The sequence below is a fragment of the Juglans regia genome, chromosome 16 (genome assembly GCF_001411555.2).
Source record: "Juglans regia cultivar Chandler chromosome 16, Walnut 2.0, whole genome shotgun sequence".
Classification (NCBI taxonomy): domain Eukaryota; kingdom Viridiplantae; phylum Streptophyta; class Magnoliopsida; order Fagales; family Juglandaceae; genus Juglans; species Juglans regia.
This window is the reverse complement of record NC_049916.1, coordinates 26,729,703-26,755,291: the sequence shown is the minus strand read 5'-3', so window position 1 is coordinate 26,755,291 and position 25,589 is coordinate 26,729,703. Positions and strand designations below refer to the sequence as shown.

Below are 25,589 nucleotides of genomic sequence, written 5' to 3'. Positions count from 1 at the left end.
CGCTGTAGGAACTCTATTGATTTGTTAAAGGATCAAGAAGGCAATTGGAGATCGGGACGTACAGAAATTGGAGAACTCTTTTTAAAGCACTTCAAAAAGATTTTTACATCAAGCAACCCACATTTGTCTCCAGATCTCTCAAATCTCCTTTCTCCGGTTATAGACCCCATTGACAATATTTCCCTTTGTAGCATCCCAAAAGGGTTTGAAATGAAGATCCGGATGGAATGACTACAAATTTCTTCAAAACAAGTTGGCAGACTACAAGCAAAGAAATCATAGCTATTGTGAAGTATTTCTTTCAACATGACCGCCTTCTCAGGGAGATGAATCACACTCACATTGCACTCATCCCCAAGAATGAAGCTCCAACCAATATGAGTAACTATAGACCCACTAGCTTGTGCAACGTTATTTACAAAATTATTTAAAAAATCCTGGCTGATAGACTTAAAAAAGTGCTCCCAAAATCATTTCTCCCTTGCAAGCTGCTTTTGTCCCGGGTAGAATTATCCAAGAAAACTCCATTAATGCTCATGAAATCCGTCAAAACCAAGGGAAAAAGTGGTAGCATGGCCATTAAAGTGGATATAGAGAAAGATTTTGATAGAATGAAATGTGATTTTATTCTTTACGTTCAAAATTGTCTTGGATTTAGCCAAAAATGGATTCAACTGATTAAAGAATGCATCACCACTCCCAAATACTCAATCCTACTTAATGGCTCTCCTTACGGTTTTTTCTCTCCCACTCGTGGGCTTAGGTAAGGAGACCTACTCTCTCATTTCCTTTTCATCATGGGCACAAAAGTCTTATCTTATTTACTCAACAAAGCTGAAGCATCAAATCGTCTTCACGACATTAAAATAGCTCACTTTTGCCCCCAATCACATACCTCCTAAGCTGATGATCTCATCCTCTTTGCAAAAGCAAACTTGCAAGAAGCGCATACCATCCAATCTACACTTCTTACTTACATGGTCTGGTCAGGACAAAGCATCAACAATAACAAATCCACGACCTTCATTAGCAAGAATACTCCTCTCAAACCACCTTGTCTCTTCTCAACACCTTGCATCTGAAAAAATTACCCGCCAAAACTAAATACCTTGGACTACCACTCATGTTTCCAAAAAATAAAAATGAAGCTTTCAAAGCCATAAAAAACCACATCACCTCCAAACTTGAAAGTTGGTAAACTAAACTCCTTTCCCAAGCCGCCAGAACTACGCTCATCACCTACGTGGCTTTAACCATCCCCTCATACAGTATGTCCTCTTTCCTTCTCTAAAAAAATCTTTGCAATACTTTGGACACCATGCTCATGAAATCTTGGTGGGGGCACAAACTGGACAATGAAAAGCATCTATATTTGAAAAGGTAGGATTCAATTTGTCAACTTAAGCCTTTGGGAGGCCCAGGCATTCGAAAGATGTAGGCCATAAACCATTCACTCCTCTCCAAACTTAGTTCGCAACTCTCTATTGGTTGCAACAAACTATAGGCCATAAACATCACTGCTAAATACATGAAAAATGACCAATTTCTGGTTTCTAAAGTAAAACCTTCATATTCCTGGTTTTGAAATGCTTGAGCAAAACAAAACTCGTCATCACTAAATGAGCTTTCCTTATTGTCAAAAATGGTAGATCCATTAAAGCCTTCTCTATTAATGGGATCCCTCACTCCTCCTCACCTACCCCTAACCTCAACCAAGATACTTCAACTCTAGTCTCCAATTGTAACATCCCACTCCCCACGTTTAATAATAAAGTCACTTTTAAAAATTCTCAAGAGTCAAAGTGCTACTACTGAATCTTAACTAAAAAATATTTTCTTTTATTTTGAAGGAAGCACCAGGAACAAAGATTATATAAATAAAATAATTCTTTATTAAAATACTGAGATCATAAAAGAGAGCGCAAAAGTATTTATTAAAATTTCTCAAAGCCTGTGCAATAAAAATCATAACTTCAAATCTATATACATGATCTAGGCTACTGTTATGCCTCCCTAGACTAAGTCACATCCTGCAGCTCTTTCGTCATAATTATCGTAACCTGGAATGTTTTAAAAAATAAAAACAAACTAGAATGAGTCGATGACTCAGTAAGAAATTTATCATAACGTAAACATACTTAACATAAGATTTTTCATAAAATATTTAATGTTGAGAACTTATATCGTGATTGATCATACTAATGCTTATGCTATGCATGACTGATTTATTTGAATTAACTGATTGATCTAACTAATCTTACTTATCTGGATGGCCAACATACTTAATCATGTGTGCAAGGTTGTGCACTAACTTCCCCTACTGTAGCAAAGGAAGCTGACTATGCAGTACTCTGACGTACTACGGTGGATCATTATGCAATACTATGAATTGCCATATGATTAACTATTATGAACTTATCTTACACTTGATCTTATGAAAGCTTATATGTTTTATGCAACGTGAAATACATGAGATGCATAATACATATATAACTATAATATGTAAAATAAAATATGATGAATGATGTGCTTGCAAATATCATGACATGTGTGGTACGTAAATTCTGGCTTCGAAAGAAATAACTTTAATAATAATATATATAACTAGCTAACGTATGTTAATCCTAATTTATGATCAATCTACTTACCTTGTAGTGTTGTTTCCTAAAATGTTCGACTCAAAATCGATCATGGTGCTGAATTGGGTGGTTTATGGTTTTTTCTTTTTCAAATAACATACAGAAGAGAAATATTTATAGAGAGATTTGGGAGAAAGTGACGACTAGTTTAAGTTGGACTTAGTTAAAGAGTTTTAACGTGAAGATGACTTGTAGAGCTGTATCCTTGTTGGAATAGGATGCCGACAAGTTCGAATTCGAGTTGGACTCGGTCATGATTATTCAAGAAGAGTTTGAATTTAAAAATATGATCTACTAATTCATTTAATATAGAATTGACAGTGATTGAGATTGCGTAGGAGACTTCAATCAGTGATGATTTTAAATTAAAATAAATTTCTAATGTCCGATCTTTAAATTATAAAATAAGTCTAACTCATTCAATAAATAATAAATGAGATTTAACCTAGTTATTGAGCTTAATTAAAAGTTCTAATCAACCTCAATAATTTATTGCTCATGGGCTTATCCAATATGGCCCATTAAATATAATTTAAGCTCAATAAAAATTATTAATATCTCCACCTTAGAATTATTGGGTCGGGTTGTTACACCAGCTTCATCCAAAACCATCCCAAGCATTGGGATAGACTCAAAATCTTCTCATCCTTCGAACCAAACATTGCAAACTCTATTCTCAACATTCATCTCCTCGCAAATGACAACAATGGTGAACTCATCTAGGCTCCATCTTCCTCAGGAAAGTTCTCTATCAAATCAGCTTACAACCTCATCTTCAACATTTCAACTCCCCCCCAAAACTCGGCTCAACCTGCAACCCAATGGAAAAACTCTGAAAACTCAAACTACAAGCTCGCCTCAAACTTTTACTCTGGAAAATCAACTGGAACTTCCTTCCCACAAAAAGCATTATAGCCTCTCGCCTTCACCTTCCAACCATAACTGACACCTTTTGCTTACTTTGACATACCATCCCTAACATCTTAGAGCATATCTTCCTCAGTTGCCATTTATCATGTGTTATTATTGGCACCTATCTCCATGGTCACTCAACATAGAAACTTTCTCATCTACCTAGAAGGCGACTCACTACTAGTCCACAATGCTATCAGTGACTGCCTTGAAGATATAAATTGGTCTATCCAAAACATCATCGAGGATTGTCAACATCATCTCAATTAGTTCACGAACTGGAGATCTTTACATAATGTCCCCCGAAGTGCCAATCATATGACACATGAGCTTACTCAAAAGGATTGCTAACTCACTCGAGTGTAGCAGCATTACCCAGGATCCTATCACACAATGAGTTCGTCTAGTTTCATAGCAAGTTCCTTGAAGGATCGATGTGATCCTTCTCTGAGACCAGTGATCTCATCGACCCTTTCACCAACCGTTTCCTACTATGTCGAAAAAAAGAAAAAAAAAATTAATATGACCAGAGTGGTCGGCAGTGAAATATTGATATTGGTTATATCATTCAAAGAGGATTGCATGTGGTCTTGTCGCCTCTGTTCAGTTCCTTTTGTAATGGAACTTTATTGCCGGCTTTACATACACAGATACGTACATACATACATGATGTACATATGTGTATATATATATATTATATACGAACTAAAATATAGATTTTACCCGTCATAGGTCCACCTAAAATTCATTCGGCCTGTTTCATCGACGTCTTCTGAAAGTGATATCTTTTGTTCATTTATTTATTTAGTGAAGTGAACTTTTGACGCTTTTTTGCCCCAAGTCATAAAAAAAGGGGACAAAACGGTATCGAAGGCCTGTCGTTTGAAGGAATCCCACAAAATTATCTTCGAGGATTATGATCATATAATTTATATATATATATATATATATATATATATATCTTGACATGCATGGTGCATCTCGTAATTAAATGCTCTATCGTCTATTCTGTGCAAGCTTATTAATTCGATCGAGCTGGCCCTATAAAAATGAGATCAGATCAAGACTTCAGGTCATGTATTTCTTTGATTTTGGACTTCCAAAGAGCCCCGAAATTAATTAATTAATTGGTCTCATGTCCAATAAGACTTCCACATTATTAAAATAATAATAATAATAATAATAATTTGGAAGTTATAAAAAAGTGTAAATGAATGCATTGTATTATTCAGAATGATACAAATAATTAGGAGTCACCCATAGACATGGTGGATGCCTATTAGCCTATATATATATATAGACCATTTTACACTGATATATATATATATAATAATTAATAAGAAAATAATACAAAATAATGCATAGTCGGTGGATTTTGGAATTTTTAATTTAATTTATACAGAAAAAATACGTATACTTCTAATACTCCTTGTTCCTCATGTTGTGAGCCCTGATTCTACTGCCCCATGACCCCTCCTTTTCAGCCATACGACAATTGGACCTCCTCTTCAGCTCAACAATTTGTTGTTCCCACCTGCTTCTCGTTCCACGATCGTGATCGACCCCACCCATCCTGGATGTTCTTCCGAAAGTACTCCGGCCAAAACCCTCCATTAATATTTCGCAGTCATACTCTTTGCGCAGCACGGGATCCGACAGCGTCCGGTATGCGGCATTCAGCTGGACAAACATCCTCGTCGACTCTTCCTTCATGAGCGGAGGACAAACGTCTGGGTGATATCGAAGAGCCATGGTTCTGTAAGCTTTCTTTACCTCGTCGATGCTCGCCTTGTCCGGACTCAGTGAAAGTACCTCGTAGAAAGTGGTGGTGGTGGCTCTGCATGAGACAGATACTGCCTGCACGTGGCCGGTCAGATGCCGTTTACATGGAATTGGAGAAGAAAGGAAAGGTTTGGGTTTAGCATGAATGCTGTGGATTGAACTCGGCAAAAAATGCATGGCTAATTTTTTTGATTGATCAAACGTTGGCGATCGAGGCTGTGGATGATGAATGGATTAGAAGAAAGTGGGAGGTATACATAAGTATTTATATATATAGGGAGGACAGGACAAGGAGCATAAAAATCTGTGTCTATTCGAGAGGGAGCCGTGCATGAGCTTTAACGCGTTTCCTCCATAGTAATCATCGATCGAGAGTAAATTAGTTTCACATTGGTGTGTATTTGGTCAGCGCTGATCGATATTTACTATTCAGAATAATATAGTTTTTTTATAGTTCAATAACCTCGAGCAAATGCCAGTCATGTGAGATAGTACTCTCGAGCAATGAACTTTTCCGGAAAATAAAAATCCCGGCGGTACGTGATCAGTCGTTCGTACTGTTGGAATCTCCTTCCATGCACCAATAAACACATGTAATTCAATTTAATAAAGAATTTAGTTGTTTCGAAAAAATTCAAAACCCTGATCGTAAAGAAAAAATAATATTCATATTTTATTAAAATTGAGGCATCTCTGATGGAGGCCAGCAAGATTAGATCGAGTATTGTCGAGGATATCGTGGGCTCAAAGAAGAATTGATCCGTTCTCTGCAGCCCATGAGTTTTGTAACATTAATTCCACGTATTGCCTTCGATCCATTGGTCAAGATTAGTCATGTATTCAATCCCAATTTCTAATATTAAGATTAAAACTTGTTTGAGAGCAAAAAAAACGGCTATGGTTCTACGGAAAGAAAATTTTGGAGAATATAAAAACAAGAAAATTACAGAAGCAAAACAAGATGCATGCCCAACGAAATGTTTGATCACAAAACATGATCTGGGCATTTTTTTTTTTTTTTGAAAAAAAAAAAAGAGGAATATATATACATGATTATTTCCAACCAGCTACCTCGTCGATCCCTCCTAAATTAGCATCATGCAGGTTCTTGAGTTTTTGGAGTGAGTGTTGTGACAGCGTCTGCAACGGATAGGAAGATGTTGTCCTCGCCGATTAAGTTTACGAACTTAGACTCGTACAGCTTTTCAATCACTATTGGAGCAGGGTTTGCTAAAACAAGCTGTTTAAAAACAACAAAACACGATGATCGTTAATATTTGCTTATTTACGTACTTCTTAAAGAGCTTGCATGCATTCAAAATACGATAATACTGATGATCATCGGCCTACGTACTCTTATAAATATTAATCTTACAAACAATATATAATATTTATCAAGTTCAAAGTTCACTCAATTACCTGCAATTCTCTGTTCTGAAGAGTCTTATGTAATTCTTCGAAGGAATGGATCCCACTAGTGTCAATATCAGTAACAGCTGCAATCATAAAAAAATTATACGTGTTCTTTAGTACTGCATGACATGATCCAGAACAAAAACCAGAACTAAAGAAATTGCTACGACTTGCTTACGTGACATTTCAATGACAATGAATTGGATTCCGGATTGGTTTAGTTTCTTTGCTTCTTCCTCTTCATTGCCTAGCCATCTTAAAATCCTGCTAGAAAATTCGATTCAAGCAATGATCTTGTTCTAATTTTATTTAGACAAAACGTCGGTGCATATTTTATAATCACGAGTTCTTAGGAGATTTGGTGACAGTAAATACGTACCTCTCCTTAATGTAGTTGGAGTTTGAAAAGTAAATTGCAGAATCAACTCTGATGATCAGAATGCCAGGAACAGTTGTTGCATTGGAATATTGCTCCACATTCCTGTAAACATTTGTTCCTGGGAGCTTCCCAAGTAATGCAGTTCGTGGCCTGGTGACTTGCAGGAGGATTTTGGCAAAGGATATTGCGACCTTTTATTCACAAAAGTTAAAATTTTTCAGTACTGGGCAGGCATGCAAACAGAAGTTAACATAAAACACCAAAAAGTCCTTGAATTCTTACTGCAATTAGGAGACCTATCTCAACGCTTTTAAAAATTACTCCAAAGAAGGCACCCATGCAAGCAACGAAATCGAATTTGTCAATCTTCCATAGCAGTATTACAGCTCCGATGTCAACTAGGCCTACCACAGCAGCTATGATGATGGAAGCAAGTACAGCATTCGGGGTGTACTTGAACAATGGGGTGATGAGTACCAAAGTTAGAAGAACAACACAAGACATCACGATGTTGGAAACGGCTGTTTTGCAGCCGGCCATGAAATTTACTGCTGAGCGAGAGAAGGATCCTGCATGAAGGAAGATCAGGGCAGGCAAGATTAATGTTTGATGATCGAAGAGGATGAGATATCTGAATCTTTGCAACCCGGCCCCCTTACACACCTGTAGCTACATAGCAAGATGTCATGGAACCAACAATGTTCATACTTCCCAGTGCCACCATTTCTTTGTTTCCATCCAGCTGGTAGTCCTTCATTGCAGCAAATGTTCTTCCGATTGCTACAGCTTCCTAGAATCCCAAGAACTTGTGCTTTAATATAGAAGGGAATTAGGGTATTTTAAATCACCAATTATACTAAAAACGTGATCTTTAAATCATCTAATTTATATTCAGATACTGAATTAATATCTGCCGTGATGCCAGTTTAGTTGACTAATTATATATCCCAAACCGAGTAAAGTTATTGGGGCCTGAGATTTGCTTACCGTTAGAGCTACCATACCCGCCACGACACCAATCCTAAGACCTTTGAGAAGAAATTCTCCAGTCCAATGGATTTCATGAAAAGAGGATGGATTGATGCCCCTATCTATATGTCTTACCTGATACAAGACGAAAGCTATATCATATGAGCTTGCCATGCATCTCCTTTGTGCATGGCACGTTGAAAACAAAATCTTAAACTCATAAACGAGCACTTACAATTGAAACACCTTGCTTTTCCGCATGGGTGATACCCACGAAAAAGGTGGCAATTACAACAGAGGACAAAGGAGCAATAGCAGCAACCCAAAAGAATTTCTTGTTCTTTTTTCCCTGAGCCAATATCAAACAAGAGTAGTCAAGAGCAAATAGAGTGGAAAAGGCTGCAAAATTAAGGTTAAGTAGTAATAGTACTGCAATATAGATGATACTTACGATGTACTTGGTAAACAGAAGGAATGCCAAGAATGACAATCCTATGACCATAGTCTGCCAGTTCCACTGTTAGCATAAAAAGTAGAGTGAGAACACATGGGCCGTAGTTATATATTGAAAAGAGAAACAGATATATATTGAAGCCGTAGTTATATAAATATGAGTGGAAATAGATAGATTTTATTATTTATTTTATATTTTAATACTCTTTGTCATGTGTGGGTTGGGCCAAATTCTCTCTTAATAAGTTAGTCTAAAATGTGAATATTTAATTAAATGAAGTCAAGTGTAGTCAAGTTTGAATTTAAAACCTTTGTTCTAATAGTATAGTGATTAGGGATGACAAATCGTGTTTATGTTATGCCAAATTATGAACATTCAATTATATAGGTTAATCCGAATCCGATCTATTAAGCTAAACGTGTTAAATTTTCAAATCTCAACCCAATCCATTTAGATAACGGATCATGTCGTGTCACCCATTTGATCCATTTCATAATTAATTAAAAATAGGTTAAGATGACACGACTCATTTAAACTTGTTTCATATAATTTGATTGAACTAACACACATAACTCATCTGATTTGATTACCATAATTTTATATAAAAGTTAAAATCTATATTTATTAGTAACCACGATATTTAAAAAAAAAATAAGACTACCTACTCACACAAAAAATCAATATTTTTAAATTTTAACATATAATAAAACTAATATTACAAACCTTACAATAACAGTTATGAGCATATGTTCAGAATTACAATCTCAATAATAAAAACATAAGCATACTGAGGAATACCAATATCACAATTCAACAATAATAAAATTATAATTTTGAAATAAAATCTAAACTGGTTAAAACAGATTATTTTGGATTAAGCGGGTTGACCTGTAAATGACTCGTTTATAAATCGTGTTTAAGGGGTCAATCCATTTTGACCAGAATCCATTAACATCAAACTCAAACCGTTAATTTTCTATTGTGTTCATGTTGAATTCACAAGTCGTGTCACATATTGTCACTCATAATAGTGACTGATACCATGTTAATTAAATCACCTACTTATTCCAAAAATTTAAACAGGTGGAAATATATAAATTTTATTATTTATTTTATATGTTAATATAATAATTATGAATTATTTATTATATTTTACTTGGCAATCAATTATTAGATGACAATGTTCAAAAAATAATATTAAAAATATGACAAATATATAGAATTTTTCTAATTTTATATACCCCGTGATGTGCTGCGCTCCAAACTGAGCGCATAACAGAAACGATGTCAGTCTTCTTCGTGAAGTTTTTTATACCGAGAAGACCTTTGAGCTGTTGAAGGGCTATGGTAACAGCAGCTCCAGCCATGAACCCGACAATGGCGGCATGGGAAAGAAAGTCGATTAAGAAACCCAATCTGAAAGCAAGCAAAGAGAAGCCATCGAATTTTCGTGGATTATTATATATTGGTGTTAGAATCACCATTATCAGTGAAAAAAATATGCAAGGCAACAAAGAACAGACCTGAAAAAACCAAGTGCGAATTGAGTGATGCCAGCGAAGAAGGTAGCGGTGAATGCTAGACGCCTATAAGCAAGTTTATTAGCTTGTGAATCTGGGATCTCATTCTGCAGCAGTGTCCCAAGCAACAGAGACACGACAGCCACTGGTCCAATGGCAATATCTCTCGAGCTACCCATGAAAGCATAAATAAGAGGTGGAACAAAGCTTGAGTCTGGAAAAAAAGTGGGCAACAAACAACATTAGTTAACGAGGTATAGGTGTGAAAAAAACAACCCCAAGGAATTTGCGAGAAACAAGGATACTCACACAACCCATATTGGGGTTCCAGATTTGCAAGCTTTGCATATGCAATATCCTGGTATCATGAATATTTAAGAATCATTAGAAATTTGAACTGAAAGAAATGGAACCCAATATTTAGATTATTTTAAGGAAATGTTTTACCTGAGGAACACACAAACTGGCAATAGTAAGCCCGGCGATAAGGTCACCTTTGAATTTGGAAAGATTGTAAGTTCTTCCCCATTCAAGAATGGGAAAGAAATGTTGGAGGAAAATAAGAAATTTTCTCGGACCCGGTTGGTCCTTGTAAGGGCGTAAAGGCTCATCCGAGAAGAAAGTTTCCTTCAAGGAATCTTGAATATCTCTCAGAAGATTTTGCTTTGGAGGTCGTTCCACCTTGTGAATATGGGGCAAACGCCCTGAGTGGCGCCGGGACGAAGGGCCGCTCGCAATCTCCATCTAGTCACCGACACGCCTACTCATTATATATAGCAACAAACTGTTACAAAAAAAATTAATGCAGAAGATTATGGATCATTCGAGGACACGAAAAAGAATCAGAAAACTTCTTGATCAGTTACTTCTCAAAAGAATCATGGCGTGCAAAGAGATATTAAGATTACACTGATGATCAGGAAGGTAGCTCCAGGTTTAAAGGACATGAAGAATCATGAACAGGTTGTATAAAAAGCTCTTCCTTTTATAGGCACTGCACTGCACAGCTTTTGTTCTGCAAAGTAATTGAGATATCTTCTGATATGTACTTGGCATCTCGTTTTCATGCACGAATACAAAATATAAAAGTTGACTTTTTTAAAAAAAGAAATGAAAAAAAAAACCAAAATGATGATGAAAATATTGGAAGCTCACAGAACGTGACATTTGAATTTAAGTTTTCACCTATCACTAAGCAAGGTCAACTATTGATTTGGCCTTTGGGAATCTGTTCCCACCGATACAACTGTACTTGACCTTTTATATGTATGAGCAACATATAGAGCATATCTTCATGAACAGATTGCCATTCACACTGCTGATGAAACAGAAGGAGAAGAAGAGGAAGAAGCCAAATAAAGAAAGTTCATATCCATAGATAATATGAACCAAACAGAAAAATATTTCACTCCTTTGGAGGAGATTAACATTTCTATTTGATCTGGGTTCTTTTTAATTTGCCTGGAGCAGTCTAAAGTTTCCGGTAAAAAACCTAATAAAAGCAACTGACCAAGGATCTGAATTAATTATGATCAAAGAATTATCTATTTCTTTTTTCTTTATCCACTTGCACCAATTGAATATACTACTCTTGGAGTCAATCCCCAAATAAAAATCTGAATTCTCCCTCTGTACTCAAACCAACAACTGCATGGGTCATGTTCATTTTGCATAAATTAAACAGTCTGCGAGACTCCCCTTAGCTATAAACTCTTCCTATATACATGGGCTATGCAAAGAAGTAAAGATTCTCCGCGTAAAAGTTTATATATAAAAGTTTACAATATTCTTTAACAAATCACAAGCAACATGTTGATGATGATGATGAATTGCAAGCTCTTGAAAAGTGGCATTTGAATTTGTTTGTCACCATGCATTCACCGAGAAAAGATCATTTATCTGGTACTGCGACTACTGATACGTAAAAAATTAAGCATTTTACCTTATATATATATATATATATATATATATATGCGCAACCAGCCAATGTATGGTGTCGCGAACAAATTGATCATATTCAGCCTGAGTAAGCTAGGACACGAAAGGAAAAGAAGAGAATGCAGTCAAAAAAGAAAGGCGGCCATATCCATACATAATAATTAAGAACTCGATCGTAGGAATAGATCATCATTTGACATGATCATATAGTACTCTATACTAATCGATCTGGATTCTTTTTGACTTGTGTGAAGCGTACTAATGTACTAATTACTCTTATATATATATGTTCAATGAAAATATTAATTAATACTCGACTTATCGATTGTCATATATAATTTAATTTGATTTAAAAGAAAATTTTAAAAATTTAAATTTTTACATATCAAAATCTTTCAACTGCATGTACGTGTTCTATATATACTAGTCTTACATCAATAATTGACTACACTCTTGGAATCAATTAAACATGCAACTCGATTCCATTCTAATTTTAAATGTGTTATTTTAATTTATGATATTATATTTGATATGAAAATATCTCAGAATTATCTGATCATGAATGTAAATTTTTTTTATAAATAAATTATTGATAACACTTCCATAAAAAAATCGAAATATTAACAACTTGGAAAACAAAAATTAAGTCGGTCGCGCGGCTAATAGTTATATTCATATAGAATAGAGTAGATAAGCCATGATCAACCAGCTTTAAATTACAGTGAAAAAAGCGACACGTAAGCATTTCGTGCGCCACCATGATATCCGAGCTTCGTTCTCACGTATTCAGAGCAATAAACAATGCGGGGCCGGAAAAGATAAGATATTAAGATCGGATTAGAGAAAAATCAGGAGGATGTCAAACTCTAATCATATATGTCTAGATTCATTGAACCTAAAAGCGTTGAATCTCTCTCGCCGCATAACCAGCCGAAGAGTTGATCATGATTTAGATAGCATTTTCCATATAATAATTAATGTTATCAGAAAACGAATTAAGTGCTTATAAATTTATATTATCTTTCTGTTTTAGGGTTTGAAGCATGACATGACGTGTATGTTGAAAAAAGAAGGGTACGTACGTACTATCACATATGTATATATATATATATATTAACGAAATTTGGAGACAATATATACAGCTTGCTAGCTATATATAATTAATTCTTCAGTGCGACTCGGTTTCCATTTCTTTAATGATAAATCAAATTTTAATTCCAGTTCTCTTTGTATGTTATGTTTCGACTATATACCCAAAGATATAATTATAAGGACACGTTCGGTTTAAAATATAAATGAAATATTCATAACACAATTCTGTAAAAAAAAAAAAAAAACGAGGAATTAATATTTATGGGATACTATATATATATATATATATATAAAGTATACAGTCCGAGCATACTATATATATATATTTGTCATCAAATTAAACATGAGCACATGCATGCATGCCTCAGCTAATTTATTGGTCATAACTTATATCTTTCTGCGAAGTTGCCATGCATGCAGAGACGTTCCCCATGAACAAATTATCATGTTGTTCTGAAAGTTCGATCGTTGCATGCATACGAAGGAAATAAACATGCATGAAGGTTCCTAAATATTTGTCATAACCGGCACATGATGATATTGCATAAATCATGTCACGGTGATCAATACATGAACTAAAACGTCTGAACATATGTCGAATTTCTGCATGCAGGCCCACCTGGCCTTTTCCAGTACGTACTGTCATGATCTGTTCTACCATATTGAACATGATGACCAAATTTAAGGAGACCTAAAAGCAAAAGCGAAGATGGTGAACATGATATATAGCGTTTCAGATTGGAACTGTGCAATTAAACTCCTCCGATCGATCCTACAGCTAGCTAGCCATTTGAGGTAATCGATGGATGGATCGATGATTCAACAGTTAGCTAGCTAGCTAGGGTGGGCCAAAAGTACTCCGCCTTCTTCACCTTTGAAATGCTCTCCAGAACTCCGGCCGGTGAAACGTGTCCCATCACCGTCACCCTCTTTGTCTCTAGCTCTATACTGAATGATGTAACTCCTGATATATATATAATTTATAAATTAACAATTCAAAATCATGATCATGTGAGGAAGATCAAAAGAGGTTGATCATTTCATGATCAGCTCATGCCTAGCTAGCTACCGTTCGGCTAGATAGTAATTAGCTAGTCATGTTAAATCAGTACTAGTGCTATTTGTCCTAAAAATTTAAATCCATGCAAAGATAATACTTTTGATGACCTAATTTTATATATAGTTGCACAGTACTAGCTCCATGTTATCATGTGTAGGTCAACTCCTCATCTAACAAGTGAAACATTTAATTAAACTGGAGTGAAGATTACAAGACTAGTAAATGTTCATTAAACTCAAGTTTTCTGTGTGTTTGAGGACCATGCCATGCATGTATATATATGAGCTTGAAGTTTTGGTTAGAGAATATATAGGCTATGTTCATGATCAAAATCTGCAGATCATAACGATTAATTAATGTGACGATCGAAGCCATGCACCAAAATAATGTTAATCTTATCAACTTTGCTTCGTACAACCGGCATTTGCAACCGGCGTGTAATCGACTGATACAGTGGGTCCCACTTTCTCTTTTTTCTGTCTTCCTATCTCTCTTTTTCTCCCCTTCATTTTTCCATCCAATGAAAAACGAAACTATTCTCTACAACTCTCTTTATTTCTCTATCAATTTCACTATACCCCAGGCCCCTCTCTTCTTGTTGTCATCCCAGAAGCTTCTGTTGCAGCATCAACCCAACGATCCTCACAATTAGTTGCATAAGATTGCTCTTCTTTTACAATTAGTTAACCACAAATGGAATACTGAGTTGCTAAGCACCAGTAAGTTTGAATTTTTTTTATTTAGTTTGGGTTATGGAGAAGCCAAAGGGCGGTTTCGTGGCTATTCGTTCTTTTCTTCCAAACTGATACATTCTCACTACCCAACTCGCCCAGCCAAGCATACAAGAGCAAAGAAGCAAAACTTTTGGGGGATCGGAGTAGAAAACAAAATAAAATACAGTGGAATGTCACCAATGCCAGTTTCATGGATGAACATAATCTATCCAGATGAAAATTAAATGCGTGGAAGAAAAAACAAAAAGTACAAACTTGGGTACTGAAAATTCTGTACATGTGGTGGTGGTGGTAAGGAAATTAAGAAAAGAAGCAAAGTGATAAACAGTAACAAAGCCCCATTCATCTTGGCATCGTAGTCATTCATGGCTCTGGTTCATGGGTTTGTGGGTTCATGACTCTTGGGTTCGAGGAGAAGATGAAGACCCACAGGCTTCGTGTAGAAGACAAAGTCGATGGGGACAAAGAAGAGGGTTTCGATTTAATGGAGGCTGGCTTCGTAGGGGATGGGGATGGAGGCTTTGTAACTTTCTACTGGGATGGAGGCGACTTCATCTTCATTTGAATAAACGACGTCGTTTTGCAATATGCCACATAAGACGTGGTGATGCAGCGGTTTCGCAGGTCGGTTGTAAGTAGAATTTTTGTAATCTTATTATACGTTTGATCGGGCCGGATTTGCATCAATGTACGTAAAGTTGGGGCAATATATATATATATATATATATAAATATATATATTAATTCTTCCAAATTATAAGGTGGATGCATGAGGGGAAACATGATTAGGCCAAATGATCGATATGGTAATGGAGTTTTCGTCAAAGCATACAAAATTATTATAAAAGAAATAAAATAGAAAAGAAAACCATATATATGATAATTTATAAATTAATTACTTAATGCAAATTAAATACTCCCATGACTTGCATGGAAATTACAAATTAAATATACCTTCCATTTTGGACAGATGCCTCTTGAGTTTGCCAGCACAGCCTTGACAATGAATTGATACCCGCATCACAACAACCTGATCATCATGAAAATTAAAATCACACATGATAAATTAATGATCACGTGAACCTGATGGAATTAATGGCATATATAGAAATTTAAATAGATAAACTTTTAACTTTATAAAGCTGGGAACAACTTAAAAATAAAAAATAAAAAAATAAAAAAAAGACAGAATTAAAAAACAGAACCCAGATATATAGAACGAAATGAAAACAATATTTATATATTGGATTAATTTTCCAGTGACATCAACATATTTATAGATAAAAAAAAGTAATATTAATTAATTATAATTAATTGATCTAACCTGGAAGACATTATCTGAGGAAGGAAGTACTGAAGATGGTTTGATCTGGAGATCATGAGCTGGCTTTTGCCGATCAAGCTGGTCCGTATCTTGATATTCTCTTTTGAGGCGAGGCACTGAAATATCCGATCTCTTATTATAATTAGGGGACTCAACGAACCTAGAGTAGTCGCCATTGTTGAGTAAGTACCGTTTGTTATCAAAAGTACTAAGAATTCTCTGATCAGACTTTCTGGGCACAATCACCGAGCGAGAATCGTCGGTCATGCACAGTACCGCAGTTGCTGCCGGAGACTGGCACATGAAGCCTCTCATCTTCTTGGTTGTCATCATGTTCATTGCACAAGGCCGAGATGATATCAGAAATAATTGAGACCGGTACGTACGTGAATATTGACGAACTTTTTTAGGAGGGTAGGGCTAGCTAGCTAGCTGCGTGAGCAGGCAAAGAGCTAGACCAGGAAATAGAATCGACTGTCGAAGAAGATAGTACTACTGTTAATATATAGGAAGAAGAAAGAGGATGAGAGAATGGATGACTATAAAATGGAAAAAAAACATGCTGTCTTTATGACTTAGCTAACAGTACAGGGCAATGGCTGGCATTTGTAGTTTATCTGTACTGTTTATCCGTATGTTTTGAATGTGTTCACCAGTATCCTGTCTTTTGTCTTGGGAAATGAGTCGTATGTGAGCCCTTCTTTATATTTTTGTAAAAATTTTAAATAGATGAATTTTGCGTAAATTTGTTATAAAAAGATATATAGATCTTATTAATAAATAATAATATTTTCATAAATTATGTAAAATTTATCTATTTAAAACTTATACAGATTATTTCTCATTTACCCAATCTTCTAAGACCCAAATTACTCATCTCTTTCTCATTTATAAACATATTTTTATATAAGACATAACACTCCTCAATTGGGTAATGATAAAGTTCCAATCATTTTACCACCATTTTATTAATTTTAGTGTATTTGTTTTTTTTTTAAGTATTTTCTTAATATATTTAATCATTAAAAAAAATTTTAAAAATATATAATGTTATTAATAATCCCTTTCAATTAACCCTTAAGTAAAATAAAAATTAAAAAAAAAATTAAAAAGTTAAAAACAGTAATAGAAGATCATTATTAATCAATCAGCTTTAACAAGGCCGCAAGAAGACTGTCATCAAACAGAGTACTACTACTTCGTAAGCGCTAGCACTCGTACATGCATGCTCGTATTTTCAGCCCGACTCTGAATCACTCCACTTTTTTCTCTCTGAATTCTGATCCCCTCTCATTGATCAATCATGGTATTGAATTCACGAGCATTATCTGCGAGAACAGAAGCAGAATCTCTCCGAAAACTGCACATTTTAGTTATCGCGTCAATGATTTCAAGTTCTTAATTAGCCATCATGCATGGCATATATAAAGCCTATTTTTTTTTTTTTTATATATCTTTTTTTACCTAAACAAAGTTACAGCTTGGATATGTACCGAAGACGACACTTCTGGACTCCTCCTGGTGAAACCATATTGCAATGAGCATGCGCAGTACTACGTAACTACAATAATATGGCCATGCCAGAGGGCATGGTCCTCAGTCTTACCCTTTTAAAATTCCCTTCACAGATTCATACTCCCGGCAAAGCAAAAGGACCACCAACGTACGAAAAGGTGGTCGGGACTAGTCATAAGCTAGGACCACCCTGATAAAACCTACCTTATTAGCTCCAGCATTAACTGAATAAATCTACCATTTCCAGTCATGTACAAGAAGTACAATGCTTACAAGGCTAAAGCTTCCAGCTTCCCTTTACATTAGATCAGTAGTACTGCATGGACATGCATGCAGGAGGGTACGTACTGCATGCGATTTTGGATTTTGATGAAAATTTGTGTAATTCAGGCATCTAATTAATAACCTTAACCAGAAGAGCAAAAAGAACATATACATAGCTGATCATTCGATATGTAATTATGAGAATCTGAACCTGGTTTAATTTAATGAAGATGCATGGTTTGCATGCTGAATTTGTGTCTTTGCCTGCAGGTACGGCGTGAGTTGTCCTCTTCAACTGGAGCTTGCCTCTGACTTGCCATCTCTCGTTTGCCATGGCCCATGACGCATGCAGGTGACTGAAAGTAGACCGATCGATGAAGGACCTCAAATTTTCTTTCTATTTTTTTACCACGGCATGGGATTCTTTGCATAAAATAATGGGCCCGACCGTTTTTGGTCTCTTCTTATCTGACGGCCCATATCTCTGACTCTTTGTCGGTGTAGATAGGCTTATTAATTTATAATAACCTATTTTTTTCAGATTCAAAAGTTTCCAACTTCGATATGTATTTGTATTACTATCCTTCCCATTTAGGAATGATTTTATTGTATTAAATTGATTTCATATTGAGAAATGATTCGTTTATACAAAAATCTTATACAAAGAAACTTACATACTAATATATATATATATATATATATATGTTTTAATATGGTCTATTAGATTGCAAAATTATTTTATGCATTACGTCAAATCACGTCAGTGTAAACTTTCTTATATAAGATTTATGTTTAGGCCTAATATTTCTCTTTAACCACCCAATTGAATCATCTTCAATTCTCCTAAATATGAATAAAATGCAATCCAAGCTGCTTAAATTCTCCGTAATTATAAAAAAGTACCTCTCAAAATATTTCAAGATCTTTTCACTGCTCAACACTTGAGAAGGCAGTGCGGTTTTTTAAACTCAGATGGATATAAGCGGTAGCGGTGTATAAAGAATGAAATTTGCTGATATATAGCGTAATTTCTGATCAAAGAGTAGGAATATAAATTAATCATAGCTTAGATATTACTGCTTGCATGAAAGTATATGAGTTATTACACACCAAATAACGTTTACCAAATCACTTTGCTTTATGTAAGAGTACATGTACGGATGTGCCAGAAAGGAAAATAGAGATCAGTAATGCTAAGTATAAGTCCTAAATAGACAAGTCTCATGCAAGCCCTCTGTAAAAGTGGACAGAGTCTACTTTTTTTCACTTTTTTAAGGTGAAGTCTACTTTTATACAAGGACTTGTATAAAACTTGTCTATTTGAAACTTTTACAAATCCTTTCTCAAAAATAAAATGCTCTCCTCAGGAGAAAAAGCTCCCCAGCCTCCGTGAGGCCTCAAGGATACACTTTCTGTTGCCATAAGCACTGATTCTTAGGAACTCTTCACCTCCTGCTCCGAATCCGGAACCTGGAGCTGTGATTATGTGAGTCTTCTCAAGAATCTCAGAAAATACATCCCAAGATTTTGAGCCAGGAAAACGAACCCACACATAAGGGGCATTTGCACCTCCATATACCTCTAAACCCAGAGAAGTGAAAGTGTCAACCAGAATCCTTGCATTCTCCATGTAGTACTGAACCATGGACTCTGTAGCCTGAAATGGAGATTTCCAAACATCAATTCGGCATGGAAATATTGGGTAACAACAAGATAAAAAGGATTCCTAATAATTAAAGAGTTGGACTTGAGACAGTTCTACCAGACACATCAGTATTTGTCATTGTTCTGAAACAAGTTCAACAATTTTGGAAACTAAAATGAATCAGTGGCCAATTTCTATAATTCCATTGACGTGTGTACTTCTTTAAAGGGCCTAGCAGTCCCAAAATATTCACTCTTCCTTTGGTTTCTGCAGACGGACCTCTAGGATGTATGGAAACAGATTGAGGGGAGGATAGTTTTTTGTGCTGCTTGTTTAGAAACTCAGGCTCTGTTTGCATTATATGAAAAAATATTCCAAATAAAGAATGAGTTTAATCATAGAGATATAATATGAATTAGTCATAGTAAAATATTCTTCGAAATAAATCAAAACTAAGATTAAGCCTGGTCATTTAAAAGTCACCAAGACTCTCTCATTGCTTGGTATGATATTGTTGCAGATTTTGTCCTGATAAAGGACAATGAACACAGAAACTCGTTGATTCATGCACTTCTCCTATGCATATCTTTAGATATGCATGCATACACAAACACAAAGTTCAACGTTAAAGCTGCATGCAATTTTGAAAATGCCATTCCTTGGATTTGCATCCTGCATTGTTCCTTACCTTCAGACCCTCCGAGGATAGACAGGCCAGTCCACCAGCCTGAGCTATATTGGAGGCTCCACTAAAGCAAGTGCACACAATGCGATCAAAGTCATTTCTGACAGGAAATCCATTTGAGAATAAGAGTTCTTCAGGGACCACTGTCCAACCAAGACGGACACCCGTGAACCCAGCCAACTTGGAGAAAGACGAAACTTCAATTGCAACCTATAAGAGGAAAGAGAATAAAACAAATATAAATCGATATGCTGCAGTAGAGAAACATTGAGAAGCTGCTTATTGTTTAAGAAGCAAATTAACAAATTATTATGTTCCCTTTACCTAAAAACTAGATGTTATTATGGTCCAAACTGTAATATTTCGTGTTTTCTTGATACGTGCATATGGTATTTGAATTCATATTGACCTCTTCCCAGTCTTTAACAATGTCTTTTATCACACGCAAAGATGAATGAGCTAAATAATTGGCTATCATAAGTCAGGGGCCTCGTATGTTGATTCTCAATTAGCAGGCTAAATATAACTATACATTTTTTTTTTTTGTTTTGAGGAAAAGAATTATTCACCTCTCTGGCACCAGGAATTTCAAAGATTGACCGAGGACTATCATCCATAATATAAGATGCATAGGCGGAATCAAAAATGATAATCGAACCATTATTCCTTGCAAATTCCACAAGTTTCTCTAACTGCTTTCGTGTTGCCGCATGACCAGTAGGATTGTTCGGAGAGCAAAAGAAGATAATGTCTGCTCTCGACGTTGTATCCAAGTCAGGAAAGAAATTATTTTGAGGAGAACATCTCATGTATTCAATGTTCCTACACTTCAAAGCTTCATCTTTGTAATTTCCAGCCTGACCAATTATGATACTTGAATCTTGATAAACCTGTTGAAAAACATTTTTTTATCACGAGTTCTATGGTGAAAAGCCATGATTTCAGCTCTGTACTAAGGAAGCAGGGGTAATGACTTCAAGCATAGTAGTTCTATCAGCTATAGATTCTATATGAATCAAAGCATAAATAATTTGCAAGAAGATAAAGTTATTAGTATAATCTGAGAAAGTGCCTAGTTCAAAAAATATCTTTTTTTTTTTTCTAAGTTCAAAAAATATATGAGTCGCAAGGAGAGTGCACGAAGAAAACAAATCATTCAATTATTACAAAAAACACCAGGTGATGAATTGCAGTATGCCTTAGGACAAAGTAATACTCTATATCGCCTGTGTTGTCAACCTAAATTCTCAAGACCATTATGGGGTTTGATTTTAGCAGATGACCACTTCATCGTGCTGGTAATGTTGTCCATGCTATGATTTCGTGAGTAGAAACAGAAGACATGGAGTTCTGAAGGGAGTTAGAACATCTGTTATTTAATAATATCCTTGAAGATTGGGGTCAATTATTAGTAGCATGTGCAGTGCAAAGAGTCCAGACAATTTATAAAAGGATATAGAGAAGCTTGATATTGTTACCGGATAAGAGGGGTCCTGTACAGCTATTGTCACATTTGCACCAAGAACCAGCTGCCAATATAGAAAGAGAACATGATTGAGTACTTGTACCGTAAAACAAGCTTAATAAGATAAACAGATGATGTCCAGATTGTAGCATTCTAAAACATTTCGTGTAAAATAAAAAAAAAATCATACAAAAAAAGAAGGAAGGAAGGAAAGAGATACCCATCAATGCTCAATGTTTAAATACCTGCAGACGAGTAATATCGCACTGTGAGCCATCCGTCACAAAAATTTCTGTATCTTTTACGGATATATCTTTGTAGAATGATTCAGCAATAGCCTTCCTCAATGCCTGCCACATTGACATAGACATAGAACTTTCAGTCTAACATCCATTTACATGGAATTTTAACAGTATTGTAATTGTATATTCATTTGTAATCTTTTCTTTTCAGAACAGTAAATCTTCCCTTGTCAGTGGAGGCCTAGCTAATAGTTTATTTGTCCAGTAGTGGACACAAATGTTTGTTAAACAGGCTTCAATTATATCATCATATAGAACTAAATTAATATGGTTATTAATATGTATAGCTAATTATTAAAAATTTAGCAAATGAAAAAATAATAAAGCAACAACATATTCAGATAAACTGAAACAAGCATCAAAATACCTCGTAGCCTTGCTCAGGTCCATACCCTCTATAACCTTCAGGCGTTGAAAGGGCTAGTGCATACTGTAAAACATCATGATAGCAGATGTTTAGTTTTAAACAAATTTCTTCAAAGACTTCCTGTGGCATTAATGGGGGTCAAGAAAAGCAGAGAGAGAGAGAGAGCAAATGAAATCTTCACTGCATCAATAACTTTCTGCTTCTGAATGATCTCGATACAAGAAAGAGAGTACTTAATTAATATTCCCAAAGGATTAAGTATTTTACATTCTAATGTGTAAGGCACATACATACAAACACTTGTCCCAGAACAGATATGTATGTGTATGTCTGTTTATGAAAGGACTTCTTCTGAAACATAAAACATTCATCGTCTTTGCCAGTTTGCTTATTGGTGTAAGTTTGGCAATAAGAATAAAATTTAATTATCAAATTGAGAAAGATGGTATCAGCACTTCCGAGGAAGGCACATATCAATAACTTTAGGGAATCAACATGCTATTTGAGATGGGTGATATGTGGACAACCAGCCCATCATATGTGAAGAAAATAAGGTTCTAGAGAGTGATCTTGTTATTACCTTCCCGACCAACTTTTTCCCCTCATATTGAAGGAGCTTACCAGTCACAAAATTTGAACCTATATATAAGTATATGGTGCTCGAAAATATGTGCTTGGTGAGATAGAAGCTAAAACAGTCATCAATTCAGTCTGATAATCAGAGTCTATAATATCCTGACTGTCTTTGTTCTTTAAATTACTGACAACAAAAGGTGTCTCTGCAAAAATAAAATTCACAGAAATTGTTCTCCTAAATTAGGGGATAGTTGCTGTGTTTCCCCACACAAAATTTTCCACTTTCCAGATGATATCATAAATTCATATAAAGATCTTATAAATTCACAACTGCACACTTTATATGCTAGTTTCGTGCAAAATTACGCCAATATGTAATGTTAGGAAAACCCATTTCCACATTTTATATACATGTTCATGTCGGGTGGTCACATTATATGAATTATAGAAAACGTGATTAGGTGAAAAACATTCAAGATGGATCAAATAAATCATCCATCTGAAGGGGAATTTTTTTTTCCCTATTGGTTTCTCTGTAATTTGATTAGATCCCTGTGCAAACATAAACCTGTCCAACTCAGACAGATATGTTCATGTTGGCAAGTAATTCTCTCCAGCTTTTATAGACTGTAGAAGCATGACATAAGCAAGCAAATAAGGATTGATTTAAATTACTTCTGCCATGCTTGATGCTATGATGTCTGGTAGAGGCTCAGTGGTATCACCAACTCCAAGGCTGATCAATTTTGCATTTGGGAACTTCTCAATGTGTTGAAGCTTGCACCTGGAAATCTGAATCATATGTAGCTAAAGTCATGAGCAACTATGAACACCTAATGCTGAGACACTGGGAATACAAAAAAAAAAATGGTTATTGTCAAAAGCCACCAAAACGAAGTGGCATGCAGATGGATCCATAAGACGCTACTACACCAGGGGTGGCAAGAGAATCTTGTACTTGGAAAGTTAATTTGATCAAAAGGAAATTGACAGGGCTCAAATCAATGATTTAAGTAGGAAGCCATATGGCCCAATACCATTATAAAAACCCAGAAATAAGTTAAATCTTCAGTTGAAAGAAAGAAATAAAATTTAAAATAGCTAAATATCAGTTAAACAAGAATCCAAGGCACCTCAGAGAACAAATATCCATTCTGCAAATTTTCCATGTTCACGTTTCGGGGTACCTTTGTCCGGTAACCTGTGATAACACAACTTATGAGTATTGATGAGAACTTGACGTTAAAAATCAGAATGAAAGTAAGAATCTAAAATGAAAAAAATGGACAAAAGGTGGCTTTAACCAGTACAACATGTGTTCATACCAACTCCATCCCTTTTGGCCTTCAGGCTGTAACAATCAGGAAACAATAACAGAATACATTAAGAGCATATCAGCTTGAATATGTTGTGCATGAAAGTAGATGATAGACCATGACATAACACCGACCCTGGTTCCTATTTTTATATCATGGAAGTACCTGGCCTGGACCATCCTAGGCTGCAATACAATTGCAGAGGACAAAGAACTGCAAGCTGAAAAGTTATACATTTTGTGTTTAATTATTTCTGCTTCAAACAAACCCTTTTGAGATTCTTGTTTCAAATGTAGATGAGTAACTGCAAGTATGCTAGAGATCCACATAGTGATATATATAGTCGCATAACACTTCCTATCAACATCTAAAAGGGGTCAATAATAAATGATATTCAGTGCCAGTCTGCCAGAGCAGGATTTCTGCAATAGTCAGCCCTCAGAAGCTAGCACATGTGAAATCAATTGGTTCACACCAAATGGCTATACACAAAGCTCCAATTGTGGTAGTCGTTGTTCGACTGATTTCAGTGTATTATTAATTTAAGTAAATAAGAAAATTGATCCTGTTTTCCACACCTCCCCCTAATTTCCTTTTGTTTTTACCCTCTTTTCTCCATTTTGACCCTGTTGATCTCTATAGTGCATCAGAAATTGGGTGGGGTTATTTCCTTGGTAGTGCCTTCGAATTCCTTCATGTGATTTTTTGCTCTCAATAAATCATGATCCAGTCATTAACGTGCATGCATATGAATGTAGTCCAGTAGACAGAATCATGTCCTGTGTATTAAAATATAAATATCTAACAGCTAGATACCACTAAGCTATCAGTCCCGGGCACATGTTTTAGTCATACAGATGATATGTAGAACAACCTACATGCTATCTTTCAAGGTTTTCTACATGCTATAGAAAAGTGTTCTTTATCCATTGTGAATGAACTGTATGAAATAAATGATTTATTTCCACATTGAAAAGTTAAGTAGCTTTCTTTAGGTGAGATCTGTTGTTACAAAAATAAAAACCATGAAGGAAGATCCAGTATGATCGGCTGACTATATGTATACTGACTTCCACAATTATTAAAGACCACAAGATGACAATATCCTGTCAAACTGTCACCAAATTCCCAATAATTTTTCTCCCCAAGTCTGTCCAGCGTCTTGATGAATTTGCATGACAGCTTCTTACATCCTTCGATTCTATTTCGTGTAGCCATACTCATGCTATTCAAACCTAG

At 35.4% G+C, this 25,589-nt stretch overlaps 4 protein-coding genes across 4 annotated transcripts; all 4 read right to left on the bottom strand.

The window, feature by feature from the left end:
• Positions 1-4,970: 4,970 nt before the first annotated feature.
• On the bottom strand, positions 4,971-5,510 carry LOC118344834 (chaperone protein dnaJ 20, chloroplastic-like). The gene has a single exon (XM_035686259.1). It carries the CDS (start codon positions 5,508-5,510, stop codon positions 4,971-4,973), a length of 540 nt encoding a protein of 179 aa, XP_035542152.1.
• A 902-nt stretch (positions 5,511-6,412) lies between these two features.
• LOC109003239 (high affinity sulfate transporter 2-like) lies at positions 6,413-10,812 on the bottom strand. The gene is made up of 13 exons (XM_035686700.1): positions 10,516-10,812; positions 10,378-10,426; positions 10,072-10,282; positions 9,790-9,964; positions 8,546-8,611; positions 8,330-8,443; positions 8,113-8,229; positions 7,789-7,915; positions 7,408-7,694; positions 7,126-7,316; positions 6,925-7,010; positions 6,753-6,829; positions 6,413-6,573 (listed from the first exon to the last, which is right to left on the bottom strand). Exons 1-13 carry the CDS (start codon positions 10,810-10,812, stop codon positions 6,430-6,432), a joined length of 1,941 nt encoding a protein of 646 aa, XP_035542593.1. The 3' UTR covers positions 6,413-6,429.
• A 2,682-nt stretch (positions 10,813-13,494) lies between these two features.
• LOC109003235 (heavy metal-associated isoprenylated plant protein 35-like) lies at positions 13,495-16,725 on the bottom strand. Its single transcript, XM_018981289.2, has 3 exons — positions 16,216-16,725; positions 15,846-15,921; positions 13,495-14,062 (listed from the first exon to the last, which is right to left on the bottom strand). The coding sequence occupies exons 1-3, from the start codon at positions 16,552-16,554 to the stop codon at positions 13,929-13,931; spliced, it is 549 nt and encodes a 182-aa protein (XP_018836834.1). The 5' UTR covers positions 16,555-16,725; the 3' UTR covers positions 13,495-13,928.
• Positions 16,726-19,079: 2,354 nt separating this feature from the next.
• Positions 19,080-24,541, bottom strand: LOC118344884 (aminotransferase ALD1, chloroplastic-like). Its single transcript, XM_035686755.1, has 10 exons — positions 24,516-24,541; positions 24,360-24,385; positions 24,168-24,235; positions 23,710-23,826; positions 22,459-22,521; positions 22,035-22,139; positions 21,803-21,853; positions 20,894-21,214; positions 20,328-20,534; positions 19,080-19,651 (listed from the first exon to the last, which is right to left on the bottom strand). Exons 1-10 carry the CDS (start codon positions 24,527-24,529, stop codon positions 19,358-19,360), a joined length of 1,266 nt encoding a protein of 421 aa, XP_035542648.1. The 5' UTR covers positions 24,530-24,541; the 3' UTR covers positions 19,080-19,357.
• Between the last annotated feature and the right edge of the window lie 1,048 nt (positions 24,542-25,589).

Excerpts from the sequence above, each read along its gene's own strand:
- LOC118344834 (XM_035686259.1), bottom strand. The coding sequence starts at position 5,510 with ATGCATTTTTTGCCGAGTTCAATCCACAGCATTCATGCTAAACCCAAA.
- LOC109003239 (XM_035686700.1), bottom strand. The coding sequence starts at position 10,812 with ATGGAGATTGCGAGCGGCCCTTCGTCCCGGCGCCACTCAGGGCGTTTG. Across the intron at positions 9,965-10,071 it reads TTCGCACTTGGTTTTTTCAG|ATTGGGTTTCTTAATCGACT; the intron begins GTCTGTTCTTTG and ends GCTTGCTTTCAG. Across the intron at positions 6,574-6,752 it reads TTCAGAACAGAGAATTGCAG|CTTGTTTTAGCAAACCCTGC; the intron begins GTAATTGAGTGA and ends GTTTTTAAACAG.
- LOC109003235 (XM_018981289.2), bottom strand. The coding sequence starts at position 16,554 with ATGAACATGATGACAACCAAGAAGATGAGAGGCTTCATGTGCCAGTCT. Across the intron at positions 15,922-16,215 it reads CCTCAGATAATGTCTTCCAG|GTTGTTGTGATGCGGGTATC; the intron begins GTTAGATCAATT and ends CATGATGATCAG. Across the intron at positions 14,063-15,845 it reads GCATCTGTCCAAAATGGAAG|GAGTTACATCATTCAGTATA; the intron begins GTATATTTAATT and ends TATATATATCAG.
- LOC118344884 (XM_035686755.1), bottom strand. Across the intron at positions 24,236-24,359 it reads GGCCAAAAGGGATGGAGTTG|GTTACCGGACAAAGGTACCC; the intron begins GTATGAACACAT and ends GTGTTATCACAG. Across the intron at positions 22,522-23,709 it reads TAGCATCAAGCATGGCAGAA|TATGCACTAGCCCTTTCAAC; the intron begins GTAATTTAAATC and ends GATGTTTTACAG.